The sequence below is a fragment of the Crotalus tigris genome, unplaced genomic scaffold (assembly GCF_016545835.1).
Source record: "Crotalus tigris isolate CLP2741 ecotype Arizona unplaced genomic scaffold, ASM1654583v1 scf7180000018925.3142382, whole genome shotgun sequence".
Classification (NCBI taxonomy): Eukaryota; Metazoa; Chordata; class Lepidosauria; order Squamata; family Viperidae; genus Crotalus; species Crotalus tigris.
Window position 1 is genome coordinate 504148 of NW_024097278.1, and position 15341 is coordinate 519488.

General features: G+C 41.8%; 1 protein-coding gene across 1 annotated transcript in view; it reads left to right on the plus strand.

The window, feature by feature from the left end:
* The window catches only part of DHTKD1 (dehydrogenase E1 and transketolase domain containing 1), a 30214-nt gene that overhangs the window by 945 nt on the left and 13928 nt on the right, over positions 1–15341 (plus strand). Inside the window, exons 2-9 of the mRNA XM_039357540.1 lie at positions 1846–2001; positions 2750–2961; positions 4840–5034; positions 6204–6473; positions 7585–7756; positions 8824–9022; positions 11860–12172; positions 14989–15073. Of these exons, the coding sequence (XP_039213474.1) occupies positions 1846–2001; positions 2750–2961; positions 4840–5034; positions 6204–6473; positions 7585–7756; positions 8824–9022; positions 11860–12172; positions 14989–15073 (1602 nt within the window). The remainder of the gene's footprint in view (positions 1–1845; positions 2002–2749; positions 2962–4839; positions 5035–6203; positions 6474–7584; positions 7757–8823; positions 9023–11859; positions 12173–14988; positions 15074–15341) is intronic.

The following is a 15341-nucleotide window of genomic DNA, read 5'->3' on the forward strand; positions in this document are numbered from 1 at the left end:
TGCCTTTGGCATGGACAGCCCCCTGGCAGTTATCCCACAATTTTTGCCATGATGGAAAAAGCTTTTTTTCTACCTTGCTGCTAAATCTTGTTACAGGACAGGGATAAATCCAGTTTTCTTCTAAATAAATCTTGTTTCACCTTCCTGGTCCCCTTCCTGCTCTGGATGCCACAATTCCTAGAAATGTCCCCAAACTGGGTTATTAATCCAATCCAAACCGAGTCTTGCAGTCATAAGGAGCAACAAGATCACTAACATATTTGAGACGTCATATCCTAGTAGAGATTGCTGATACATGGAAATCAAACAAACTTTATCAAAAGTCCACTTACAGTTTATCTTATGCTAAATTATAGTTGTCCAGCAAAGTTCAAGAAAGGACAGGGAAGAATTTTGGATTGAAAAAAAGCTGAGATGGGGCTCCTAAAATTAAGCAGCTGGTTGAGATGAGTTTTAAATGCTACAAACAAATATTCAGATGGAAATATTCTCTTGAAAATACAGTTGGGTCAGCAAAGGGCCCTGTGTCTAGGTTCCATTATTTAGCTTACTAATACATGTTAAACTCCTTTCTCTCTATAGCATTTTTCTAGCCATTGATAAAATGTATCCCGTGTTCTAAAATATTCTGAATCTTCTTTCTCTTTCATTTTCAGTGTCAGTCTGTCCATTTCTCCACTCTAAAATTTTCTTGATTATGTTTTCCTCTGCTGGTAATTCTTTGTCTTTCCAATGTTGAACAAATAAAATTCTCGTTGCCGTTAGTACATGTAACATTAAATATACACATTCTTTCTCATAATTTCCTGCAACTATACCTAACAGAAATAATTCTGGCTTAAAATCTACTTGTTTTTTAGTCATCTTCTGTAACTATACATGTATTCTTGACCAAAATCCTTTAGCCTTAGGGCATGTCCACCTAAGATGATAATATGTGCCTGGTTTTTGTCTACATTTCCAACAATTGCTAGACATATTTTTAAACATTTTTGCTAACCTCACAGGTGGTAAGTGCCATCTGTAAAACATTTTATATAGGTTTTCTTTGTAAGGCAATGCCTTTGTTATTTTAGAATTTCTTTCCCAAAGTCTTTGCCAGTTTTCTAGCTCTTATGTTATGTCCAAAGTTTTTTGCCCATGTTATCATTGTTTCTTTAACTTGTTCCTCTTCCATCTTTAAACTTAGCATGTACTTATACAGTTTCTCAATCAATTTTTCATCTGATGCCAAGAGTATCTGGTCAAATTCTGTCTGTTCTTTATAGAATCCAGATGTTTTCGCATCTTTTTTCCTATCTCATTTCAGTTGCAAGTGTGGCCACCATGATAGATCAATGCCCTGTTCTTCTAGTTCTTGTCTAGATTTTACTTTTCCTTCAATATTCAAAATATAAGTCACAATTTGCTCATAGTTAATTAGGGACAGGTGAACAAACGCTTCCATTGTTGAAAGCCATCCAGGTGTTTTCATGCAAATTTTCACTTTTACCTTTCCCCATTCTAAAAGACTTGTATTTGTGATGGTTGCAGTGTCCCACATCACGTGATTCCCTTTTGCTGACAAGTAAAGTCAATGGGAAAGCCAGATTCACTTAACAACTTATAACTGCAGTGATTCACTTAACTGTAGCAAAAAAGGTCGTAAAATGGAGCAAAACTCCCATGACAACTTGTCTCACTCAGCAAGAAAAAATTGGGGTTCAGTTGTGCTCATAAGTCAAGGACTACCTCCAAATTTTTTACCTGCACCAGACTTAATCAAAGAAATTTGGATTCCTCCTGTGTTTTCTCATCGTCTGTTACGTTTTGGAAACGAGCTAAAATTCTTCTCTTAATTTGCAGCCGACCACGGACTAGCTCGCTTAGTGACTGCCTATCATGAACATGGGCACAAAGCTGCCAAAATCAATCCGCTCTTTGCTGGCCAGGCTGTGATGGACGCGGTGCCAGAAATTCAGGTTTTGACGGAAACCTTACAAGGCCCTTTCAATACAGCAGGTAATGTCAAATAATCCTCGTGGGTGTCTTTTTACAGTTGTATCCAACTCGCGTCAACTCAGAAGTAGCATTTACTGCAGTGGTGGAAGGCAGATGTTAAGCAGAGTGGAGCCTGACTGTACCTGGATGAAGTTCACCAGGAAACCCTAAATCTGGAAACTAGACTGAGAATTTTTTTTAAAAAAACCAAAACATCCTGAAACAGTAATGGCAAACTATATTCCGTATTGTATATTATTCCATTTACATCCCATCTTTGTTACTGTTTTATAAACAACTTCAGGTGGTGATTATATCCCAAACATCTTCCTCTAATTTCCCTATAACAGCATCCCTATGAGGTGGGTTAGGCTAAAAGAATATGACTGGCCCAAGATCACCCAGCTGGCTTTCATGGCTATGGCAGGACTAAAACTCACTCTCTCCCGGTGATTGGCCCAAAGTCACCCAGACAGTTTTTATGTCTAAGGTGGAACTAGAACTCTCCCTCTCCAGGTGATTGCCCCAAAGCCATCCAGCTGGCTTTCATGCCAAAGGAGAACTAGAATTCACAGTCTCCTAGTTTCCAGCTTGTTGCCTTGACCACTAGCCCAAATTAGCTTTCTTAGGCCGCCATGAATAGGCCTATAAACTCCACATGAGTCAAACTCAGTTGAAAGTTTTGCAAGAGGAAAATTTGTGTCATTGTTGGAATCTTGGATGGTTACTGGCCAGAGATGACCCTGTTATGCCATTCTTTCCACTTCAGGGCTTTTGAACATGGGAAAGGATGAAGCTTCTCTTGAAGATGTCCTGTCTTATCTGGGGCACATCTTCTGTGGACATATCTCCATAGAGACCAGCCAGCTATCGAGCATGCAAGAAAAGGAATGGATTGCTAAACGGTTTGAGGAGCTGAAGCAAGAAGCTTTTACTACCGAAGAGAAAAAGTATTTGTCCAAGCTCATGCTAGAATCTCAGGTGCATTGTAGACATGTCTGTGCACGCATGCGAGAAAATAATGTTCTTGAGAGAAGCAAGAAGCAAAACCAATTATCACCATTGCAGCATCCCCACAGTCGCATGATCAAAATTCAGATGCTTAGCCACTGGTTCCTACTTATGACGGTCACGATGTCCTGGGGCTTCGTGATCCCCTTTTGCGACCTTCAGTAAAGTTAATGGGGGGGATCCAAATTCACTTAACAACCAGGTTGCTGATTTAGCAACTGCTGGGATTCACTTAACAAGTGTGGCAAGGAAAGTTGTAAAGTGGGGCAAAACTCACTTAACAAATGTCTCCCTTAGCAACATAAATCTTGGGCTCAATTTTGGCTGTAAGTCGAACATTCCTTATTGGCTAATAGAGACACTAATGTGTTTTCCAGGGACTTCATTACATTGATTTGAAGCCTCACTGGAAAGAAAAAAAATGTCTATCAGGGTAATAATTTAATAGCTAAATAGCTTATGTAATGATGTAATGGAATATAAGGTGGATGATGCAATGGTAGGAATGACTCAGCAGGGTCTGTGTCTATTTAAGAGCCTGAGTATAAAAGGGAAGGTTTTTGCTGGAGTGTCTCTCTCCGTTTCCTGCTGTAACTGCTGTGTGTTGGAGTTTACTGTATTATCATATGCATATATATTGTTCCTGGTGTATGATATTGTAGATAATGTAAGATAAACCACCATTTAATATAGACCACTGTTTACTGTGTTTACTCCTGGGTTATCTCAGCGCAATAAGACTGTACATGCTCTGACAATATATATCCATTACTCAAATTGTACAGTTGAGCATAGGAAGAAAACAAACATATATATCTTGGTGTTTGTAGAACAAAATGAATAATCCGTGCTGATCTAAGCCTTATTATAGAAATGCAGAAGATAAGCCCCAAAAGTTTGTTTGAGATTCAAATTAGCCCACTGTGTATTCATTTGGTGACGTGAGCGAACAGCGTACAAAGTCCAGTGAATAAATATCTCCATAATAAGGAGGAACTGAGGACGTTGGTCTGAAAAAACACCTGATTTCCACAGAGCATATTAAGGCTGACTATCCTACGGATAATATTTGTTATCTGTAATGAGGCTAGTATAAATGTGAGACATCATGTAATTGTATAGATTTAGATTTAAAGAGGGAGGGAAAGAGACTTACAGTAACTAAGACTTTAGTCAGTCTATGCTATTTTTCTTGTTTTATTTTTCAAATCGACAGCTGATAGGCTACACGTATTCACTTTCAGCAGTGAACACAGGTGGTCCTTGACTTATGACCGCAGTGGAGCCCAACATTTCTGTTGCTAAGTGAGTTTTGCCTCACTTTATGACCTTTCTTGCCACAGCTGTGAAGTGAGTCACTGCAGTGGTTTAGTTAGTAACACTGTTGTTAAGTGAATCTGGCTTTCCTCATTGATTTTGCTGGTCATAAGTTTGCAAAAAGCGATCACCTGACCCCGGAACATTGCAACTGTCATAAATATGAGTCAATTGCCAAGCATCATGAGTTTTGATCACGTGACCATGGGGGGGATGCTGCAACGGTCGTAAGTGTGAAAAACGGTCATAAGTCCCTTTTTTCAGTGCTGTTGTAACTCTAAACCAGGGGTCTTCAAACTTGGCCCTTTAATGATTTGTGGACTTCAACTCCCAGAATTCCTCAGCCAGGCACGCTGGCTGAGGAATTCTGGGAGTTGAAGTCCACAAGTCATAAAAGGGCCAGGTTTGAAGACCCCTTCTCTAAACGGTCACTAAATGAACTTTCATAAGTCGAGGACTACCTGTATTAAAAGCTCGGGTAAGTAACAAAGCAAACTGAATCCACAACTCCCAACGTTTTACGTTCCACAGGAATTTGATCGCTTCTTAGCCACCAAGTTTGCCACGGTGAAACGCTACGGCGGCGAAGGTGCGGAGAGCATGATGGGATTCTTCCACGAATTATTGAAGATGTGCTCGTATAGCGGGGTGACGGACATCGTCCTTGGGATGCCTCATCGGGGAAGACTTAATCTTCTCACAGGTCTTCTTCACTTTCCCCCTGAGGTAAGGAAAGGAACGGGTTTTTAAACAATTTCCTCCAGGCTGGCTAAGTTTGAGGTGGAATGACAAAAGTTTCATGAATGATTTGTGCTGGTGACCTTGGGAGCTGATCTGGGCTCTGCAGAACTCATCTTAGAAAGATGTCGATGCAGATTCTCTGTCATCCACGTTAAAGTTGTCCGAAGATTTGAGTCACGGCAACTGAATGTATTTGTATTGCTTGAGATGTTTCGCTGCCCATCCAAGCACCTCTGACTGATGGAACTGCTTAGATGAGCAACGAAACGATAGAATCAAGATCTCGTGAAGTGTTAACGCCGCTTTATAATGCCTTAGTACTGGGGTAGGCAACCTTGGCTCTTTTATGACTCATGGTCTTCTACTCCCAGAATTCCGCAGCTAGGCACGCTGGCTCAGGAATTCTGGGAGTTGAAGTCCATGAGTCATAAAAGAGCCAAGGTTGCCTACCCCTGCCTTACTGCATCTAACTTTGGTCGCCATGATGTAAAAACAGATGTTGAGATTCTGGAAAGAGTGCAGAGAAGAGCAACAAAATGAGCACCCAGATTGTTGAGGACAATACGCTGACTGTAAAACTGCATAGAGAGGGCTGTAAAGCACTGTGAAGCAGTAAATAAGTCTTAAGTGCAATTTCTGCTATCGTTAAATTGCATAATGAAGTTGTGAGATAGTGTTCAGTAAGGATGAACCCAATGGGGAGATTCAAATATGTGAACAACCGGTTCTCTGTGTGGATGCCGCTTCCGGAAATCCATTCTGGGCCTGGGCAACAAAAAATTAGATACCGGTTCTGCCGAAGTGGTGCGAACTGGCTGCATTCCACCACTGAATGAACCCTATTAGTTACAACTTCCACAGGGTAGATTTAAAGTTGGGTCACGCAGATTTGGTATGCCTATCCTTAGAAAAGACGCCAGCTGTCATCGAAGACGTTTAGAAAGAAGGAGAGCCAGGCCTCAAAACAAAACAAACAAACAAAAACAAAACAGATAGACAGAGGTGCAGAAAGATCAGAAGAGCCTTGCTACAGCCGAACCTCCAAGGATGGGAGGAAAAGCCGGTTGTGCAAATGCTGGCCAAACCCTTGCCTGTTTCATTATTCGAAATTGCAGAATGTGATTTACATGTCGTTGTCTTGCTTTCCCACGAAGCTGATGTTCCGTAAGATGCAAGGCCTGAGCGAATTCCCGGAGAAGTCGCCTGCCATCGGAGACGTCCTCTCCCACCTCACGGCCTCCGTGGATCTGGACTTCGGGTCTCACCGCCCAATTCACGCCATCTTGTTGCCCAATCCTTCCCACCTCGAAGCCATCAACCCCGTGGCGGTTGGCAAAACCAGAGGGAGACAGCAAACGTTGCTGGATGGGGATTACTCCTTTGTCAGCTCGGCCCAACCAGGAGATAAAGTCATTTGCCTGCAGGTATCTTGAAATTTGGCAGAAAACCGGGAGCGGGAGATAATCATCTAAAGCTCCTGAGACAACTTAAGGGCATAAGAGACTGTAGATGTTAGGAAAGCTAGGCTGTGCCTGGTCTTGTCTTCCCTTGTCTTCCCTTATCATGGGAGACAAAGCGAGGGCTGTCAGATGAATTAAACAAATTACATTGCTTTGCTGATGGTTAACATGATAATGGAGGCAATTTGAGCTCTGTGCTTTGCCAGACGTTTTAAATTGCGGGAACAAGTTTGAAAGCAATCCTTTGGAAGATGCTCAACTGTTAGGCTTTATCTGTGATCTTCCCTACTTTAGAGAAGGGTGAGAAAGTCTGCAGGCCTCCTCCAATCCTAAACTATAAATTTGTTTAAGAAAGAAAAGAAAAGAAACTGGAGGTCGCGGGAACTGGAAACCAGTCCTTCGCTCCAAGTTATTCTTCAGCAGCTGCAATTGGGAGCAAGCTGCCCCCAATGTGGATCAATCCTGATCATTCAGAACTGAGCAAACAGGTTACAGGTAGTCCTTGAACTCTTGACCACAACAGGTTACAGGTAGTCCTTGAACTCACGACCACAACTGCTCAATGAGACCATTAAATGAATTTCACCCCATTTTACGACCTTTCTTGCCACAATTGTGAAGTGAATCACTGCAGTTGTTAAGTTAGTAACATGACTGTTAAACGAATCTGCCGCCCCCCCCCCTTTAACTTTGCTTGTCAGAAGGTTGCAAAAGGGGATCATATGATCCGGGACTCTGCAACAGACATAAGTACAAGTCAGTTGCCAAGCATCTCAATTTTGATCACATGAACCACAGGACGCTGCAACACTCGTAAGTGTGGGAAATGGTCATAAGTCACTTTTTTCTGGTGCTTTTGTAACTCTGAACGGTCACTAAACGAACAGTCGTAAGTTGAGGACTACCTGTGTCCAGTTGGGCCATTATACAGAGAAGTTTTCCTTTTAAATTTGAGCACCTTAGGTTAAAATATGGCAGTACCACATTTTTCTTTCCCCACACAAATAGTCTCCTTGGAAGAAGGCTGGGTCCAGTCAATTTTACGACTGATGGCATTTTTTTCTTTGCAATGCAGGTTCACGGAGATGCTTCGTTCTCTGGCCAAGGGATTGTTCCAGAAACTTTTACCCTTTCTAATCTGCCCCATTTTAGAATAGGGGGAAGCATTCACCTCATCGTTAATAACCAACTGGGCTACACCACCCCAGCCGATCGAGGGAGGTCCTCTTTGTATTGCAGTGATATTGGTACGTATGTCTGCCCCACATAGAGTCGGTTACAATTGTTACGGTTGATTTTGTAAATTACCTTGTTTTCTTTCATCCTTCTGTATTGGAAAGGTGAAACTCCAAAAAACAAAAAAAAATGGACCATACGTTCCTAGAGAATTCTGTTTCACGTAGTCCTCTTTGGTGACCTTGTGCTGGACCAGTGAAGCCATCTGGCCAGATTGCATAGCTAGCTTAGGAAATTGTGTTCAGAGCAAGTAGCATTTAAGGGGTTAAATGCTGTCTCCTTAAGAGATGGCTTCTGGGAAATGTAGTTTTAGTTGTCACATGGTTATATCTGTGTTCTAATTGGTAAGTTCTACTGTATGTCTTCACTAGCCATTGGGAGGGACTTCAATGTTTATGACAGGATTTCTTGGCTGCGTGCCAGTACGAAAGGTTTTGTGTAGTTCAGCCACCAGGTCCTTTGCTCCGTATGAGCATGGGGTGAATTTACCTTTAATTTTTTACACCACAAGATCGGACAGATTATGAAACGTGCCTCAGAAGAACTCTTCATTAATGGTGAGTTATTGTTTAGAGCAGTGGTTCTCAACCTTTTTAATGCCGCGACCCCAACCGGTCGTAAGTCGAGGACTACTCAACCGGTCGTAAGTCGAGGACCACTCAACTGGTGCAGCACCGTTTGCAGAATGGGACTTTTGGCAGGCTCAGCAGGGCAGAGACAGCCTGGACAATTCCTATTGGCTTTTGAAAGCCAATAGAATTAGACTCTATTCAAGAGAGTCTATTCTATTGGCTTTCAAAAGCCAATAGAATAAAAGGGAGTAGCACAGCTAAGGAAAAAGGAGAAAAAATGGTGGACTGCATTGTTTGGCAACCCCTGTGAAATGGTCGTTCGACCCCAAATGGGGTCCCGACCCACAGGTTGAGAACCACTGGTTTAGAGATTCCTGAAGAATAAATAATCTGAATATTAATCCGTCTTTGGAGTTAATCTGTCTGTGTCAAGCAGGAATAAAGCAAATCTCCTGTTTGGAGCAGAACAGACATCTTCACCCTCCTCTCTGTGTCTCCCGTTTTAGGTAAGATAGTCGGCTGTGCCGTTATTCACGTGAATGGAGACGACCCGGAGGACGTCCTCCGAGCTGCACGACTGGCGGTGGAGTACCAGCGACTTTTCCGGAAGGATGTGATCGTGGACCTGCTCTGCTATCGGCAGTGGGGTCACAATGAACTCGATGAGCCCTTTTTCACCAACCCCACTATGTATAAAATAATCAGGTAGTGCTTAGTTCCAGCCGGAAGAGCTGTTGACAATAGAACCAGCTCCCAGAGGGCTGGTAGGTTCATCCTTACTGCATGTGTTTGAGAAGAAGAGAGAGACTCATCTGCTGGGGATGCTTGGATTTCAATTCCTGCACGTAGGTGGAAGTAAGATTTCAATCAGTCAGAATAGAAGGGACCCTGGAGGTCTTCTAGTCTAGCTTCTGCTCAAGCCCCCTAATCTTAAAAACTTCCAGCATTGGAGCATTTACTGCTTCTGGAGGCAGGTTGTTCCACTGGTTAACTGTTCTAACTGTCAGGAAATTTCTCCCTAATTCTAGGTTGATTCTCTCCTTGATTAGTTTTTCTCCATTGCTTCTTGTCCCGCTTTCAGCTGTTCTGGAGAATAGATCAATTCCCTGTTCTTTGTGTAAGCCCCTCAAATATTGGAACACTGCTATCATGTCAGACCTAGTCTTCCTTTTCATTGAATTAGACATACCCAATTCCTGCAACCATTCTTCGTATGTTTTAGCTTCCCCTGATCATCTTTGTCACTCTTATCTGCACTCTTTCCAGAGTCTCTACAATAATATAACGTAACGTAACATAACATAACATAACATAACATAACATAACATAACATATAATATAATATAATATAATATAATATAATATATAACATAACATAACATATAATATAATATAATTAATATAATATAGTATAATAACATAAAACAGAGTTTGAAGGGATTTTGGAGATCTTCTAGTTCAACCCCTGCCCAAACAGGAAACCCTCGTGGACTTCAACTCCCAGAATTCCTGAGCCAGCATGGCTCAGCTTGGAAACCTCTCCCTTTCCCTCAGCGTGGCTGGCTCAGGAATTCTGGGAGTTGAAGTCCACGGTCATAAAAGAGCCAAGGTTGCCTACCCTGACCTATACCATTTCAAATAAATGGTTGTTCAGTCTCTTTTTGAATGCCTCCAGTGAATGCCTCCAACTTCTGAAGGCACAGGTTAATTATCCTCATTGTTAGGAAGCTTCTCCTTAATTCTAGGTTGCTTCTCTTTGGGGTAGCCTCTCAAATATTGCAATACTGCTATCATGTCCCCCAATCCTTCTTTTCTCTAGACTAGTCATAGCCAAATCCTGCAATTGTTCTTCACATGTTTTTTTTTTCTCCTGGCCCTTAAATCATCTTAGTTGTTCTTCTTTGCGCTTTTTCCAAAGTCTCAACATCTTTTTTTTAATATAATGGTAATATGTAATATGATGCAATATGATGGTAATATGATTTTGATGGTCTCTTGTAAGTGAAGACTCAATCATCCAGGCCAAAAGTATATGAAAAGGATAAATCATGGCAACTGGACTAAACTTTATTAAACTGAGACGTTTTCATTACTTATCTAAGTAGCTTCTTCAGTTAAAATGAAAAATTTAAGTTAGGCAGAGAGTCATTGTAATGCACCAACTCTTGCCATATCAGTTGCAGGGGCTTCTCCCTAAAATGTATTGCAATATGTAAATGAAGACTCATTCAGGCCAAAAGTATCTAAAAAGTTTAAATCATAGATGAGTAATGAAACGTCTCAGTTTAATCAAATTTGGTCCATTTGCCATGATTTAACCTTTTTAAAGAGATATTTGATGGTCTCGGTAACCTAATTCAACCCTTTCAAAGCCATCTAATTCTGGCCTTGTTGCTTAACTATCAATTTATTTCTTATTTTTCCTTTATTTTGCACCGTAACTTTAGAAATATTTTAGATATTACCATCAGTTTTAAAAAAACATTAAATGATAAGCATTCTATACAGGTAGTCCTCAATTTAAAACAGTTCATTTAGTGACGGTTCGAAGTTACAGTGGCACTAGAAAAAGTGACTTATGACCATTTTTCATACTTATGACCATCGCAATGTCCCCAGGGTCATGTGATCAAAATTCAAACTCTTGGCAATTGACTCATATTTATGTCCTAGAGCAGGGGTAGGCAACCTTGGCTCTTTTATGACTCGTGGACTTCAACTCCCAGAATTCCTGAGCCAGCATGGCTCAGCTTGGAAACTCTCCCTTTCCCCTCAAAATGGCTGGCTCTGGAATTCTGGGAGTTGAAGTCCACAAGTCATAAAAGAGCCAATGATGCCTATCCCTGTCATGGGGTCATGTGATCAACTTTTGTGAGCTTCTGACAAGCCAAGTCAGTGGAGAAGCCAGATTCACTTAACGACCGCATGAGTAACTTAACAACTGCAGTGATTCCTTTAACCACGGTGGCAAGGAAGGTCGTAAAAGGGGGTAAAACTCAACTCTCGCTTAGCAACATAAATTTTGGGCTCAGTTGTGATCATAAGTCGAGAACTTCCTCTAGAAACAAGAACAAGTGAAAATAGGGAGGTTTGCCATAATTCAGTGTTTCTCATTTTAAGATTTGTGGACTTCGATTCCCCAGCAGCCTTCCCAGAAGTCCACACATCTTAAAATGGCTGAGGTTGAGAAATGGTGGCTAGGAATTTTGGGAGTTGCGGTCCACACATCTTAAAATGGCTGAGATTGAGAAACGCTGGCTAGGAATTCTGGGAGTTGAAGTCCACACATCTTAAAATGGTTGAGGTTGAGAAACGGTGGCTAGGAATTCTGGGAGTTGTGGTCCACACATCTTAAAATGGCTGAGATTGAGAAACGCTGGCTAGGAATTCTGGGAGTTGAAGTCCACACATCTGAAAATGGCTGAGGTTGAGAAATGCTGGCTAGGAATTCTGGAAGTTGAAGTCCACACATCTGAAAATGGCTGAGGTTGAGAAATAAAAGCTCATTTCATGCATTTTTGTCTCTCATTTTGCTGGATAAGATCCAGGAAAAGCATCCCAGATACCTACACAGAGGGCCTGGTGACAGAGGGACTCACTACGAAGGAGGAGATATCCGAGATCAAAACTTCCTATTACTCAAAGCTCAACGAACATCTCTCCACCATGGCTATGTATGCGCCTGTGTGCCCTAATCTACAGGCCCACTGGACCGGCCTGGTGGAGCCCACGCCGAGGGTCACAACATGGGACACTGGTGTTCCTGGACCACTCCTCCAATTTGTTGGGCTCAAGTCAGTGGAGGTGCCTGAAGAATTGCAACTACACAACCACATCCTGAAGACGCATGCTCAGGTTTGCGATCCTGAAATCCAGCTCTAGACATGCAGGAGATTGTAGGTGTAGTCCTCAACTTACAACACAATTAAGCCCCACGCTTCCGTTGTTAAGTGTGGACATTTGTTAAGTGACTTTTGCCCCCTTTTATGACTTTTCTTGCCATGGTGGTTAAGTGAATCACTGCCGTTGATAAGTTAGTAACCCAGTTGTTAAGTGAATCTGGCTTCCCCATTGACTTTGCTTATCAGAAGGATCACATGACCCCAGGACACTGCAACCATCATAAATAAGAGCCAGTTGCCAAGCATCTGAATTTTGATTACGTGACCGCCGGGATGCTGCAACGGTCATAAGTGGGAAAACCGGTCATAAGTCCATTTTTTTTCAATGCCGTTGCAACTTTGAACAGTCACTAAATGAACCGTCGTAAGTTGAGGACTACCTGCACAGGGGCGTCCTTGAGGAGGGTAGAAAAAAGTCAAAATGACATTTGAAACGATTTTCCAGGCTTTTTTTGATACAGGTAGTCCTCAACTTAACGGACATAATTGGAGCCTAAATTTCTGCTGCTAAGCAAAACGATGGCTAAAATGAGCCGCGCCTGATGAGCCGCGCCTTAACAACCATTTTCTGTTATGGTTGTTAAGTGAATCATAAGGTCGTCAAGCGAATCCAGATTTCACCTTTGACCTGGCTTGTCAGAAGCCGGCTGGAAAGGTCGCAAATGCCGATCAAGAGACCCTGGGATGCTGCAAACGTCATAAATACGTGTCTGCAGCCAACGCCTCAATTTGGCTCAGATGACCGGGGGACACTGCGATGGTCGTAAGTGTGAGGACTAGTAATACATCATTTTTTTTCCAGTGCCATTGTAAGTTCGAATAGTTGTTGAACAAATGGTTATAAGTCAAGGATTACCTGTACAGCTACAGGTATGAACAACAGTTCATTTAGTGACTGTTCGAAGTTACAGCGACACTGGAAAAAAATGACTTACGACGTTTTTTTCACACCTACGTTCGTTGCAGCCTCCCTGTGGTCATGTGATCAAAATTCAGTCAACTGACTCATATGTATGACGGTCGCAGTGTCCCTTTTGCGACTTTCTGACAAGCAAAAGTCAACGGGGGAAGCTGAATTCCCTTAACGACAGTGTCGCTAACTTAACTGCAGTGATTCACTTAGCAACTGTGGCAAGGAAGGTCGTAAAAGGGAGCGAAGCTGACTTAGCAACCATCTCCCTTAGCGACAGAAATGTAGGGCTCCGTTGTGGTCGTAAGTCGAGGACTGCCTGTGCACAGACACAGCTGTGGTGGTGGGAGCTGAAAAGGCATCCTTGTGAGTTGGCTCAAATTTAGCCCCTCTGGGAATTGCAGCCGGGAAGAGTAGGGAAGCAGGCATTAATTGCCTGAAATAAAATCATGAATTTATTTCCTTTTAAGGAGAAATGACCCATGAAATGAAATTTCTAACGGAAGGTGACGGTTTAAGCGTGGAGAGCTGACATAGAACAGACAGACGGGGTGTAAATCAAATCAGCCAACAGATGATAGATTTGGGTAAATGATGCTTGATTTGCTTGGGAGATAGAAAGATAGTCAAATGGTAATAGGGGACATAAATCCAGTGGTGGGATTCAGCCAGTTCGCACCACTTCGGCAGAACCAGTAGCAAATTTTTTGTTGCCCAGGCCCAGAACGGACTTCTGGAAGCGGTATCCACACAGAGAACTGGTTGTTCGCCTAATTTGAATCCCACCACTGCATAAATCATGATGTAAGATAGATGTCGTCGTTAATCTGCTTCAAGTATTGGCTTCTAAGGCAAAAACAAGATTTGTAAAACTTGCTGTTCAATCCATGTTTGGAAATGTTCAAGTTTGGTTTTAGGGGTTGCCAGTGTGTACACTAAAGGACAGTAGTGGGATTCAGCCAGTTTGCACCACTTTGGCAGAACCGGTAACTAATTTTTTTGTTACCCAGGCCCAGAATGGACTTCCGGAAGCGGTATCCACACAGAGAACCGGTTGTTCACCTATTTGAATCCCACCACTGCTAAAGGACATTTTGGCCTTTGAGTTTGGAGCATTGCACAGCCCTAAATTTTATGGCTTTCATGCAGACGTTATGTTAGGCAGTGCATTTATCCTAAAAATACCATTAAAAAATAAGTTGCTTGTCTAAACTATGAAAAGAAGGAGCAAACAGTCGCCATGAATAAAGAATCTCCAAAGATATTCAGTCACCTTGAATAATGTCTGTTTCAATTGTCCTTGTATTAAAAGCGAACTAGCTTTAAAAAAAATAAGCAGGTTTTTCAAGGGCAATTTCAAAAATAGAGATTTTTATTACAACTGACCAGCTTTGAAAGCAATTAGAACTACGTTCAAGCACAGAAGTCCCATTCAAGTCAACGCAGCTTACCTCATTGTGCAAATGGCAGAGATTATGTACCGAGATTATAGTGTGTATGTAATACACAATGAAGTTGTGGGTGCGATGTCACTTGTTCCCCACTTTGCAATCATATGCTATTGTTTAGTTTTTCTGCAAAAACTAAGCAGAAAAGTTCTAAACCTTTCAGAAGTTGAAGTAACAAAATGATGATTTTTGTTTATTTCTGTTCTGTTCATGTTCTGTTCTGTTCTCTTCTGTTCCATTCCTGTTCTGTTCCTGTTCTGTTCATGTTCTGTTCTTGTTCCTGTTCTGTTCCTGTTCTGTTCTTGTTTCTGTTTCTTCCTCTTCCTGTTCTGTTCCTGTTCTGTTCTGTTCTTGTTTCTGTTTCTTCCTCTTCCTGTTCTGTTCCTGTTCTGTTCTGTATTGGGTGTGCAGTCAAGAGTGCTGAAGATGCAAGAAGGAGTAAAATTGGACTGGGCCACTGCTGAAGCCTTAGCTTTTGGTTCTCTGCTGTGTCAAGGTAAGTCTTTAAACATACAAACGCTGCATCTGCTATTAAGCCAGGAAAATAAATATAAATGGAAAAATGTATATGAAAAAGACAACTCGACTTGGCAATTTTATCTTTTCGTGATTGCATTGTTAAATTAATTAGAAGTGGCAGGTGAGAACTTTATACAACTTGTGGAGAGCTTAAACATCTTTCCAGCCCTTTGGAAAGTACTAATCTCACTCTGATGTCCTGCCAAATTCAATTGGTGGTATAAGCCCCAGTTTTAGGCAATTTG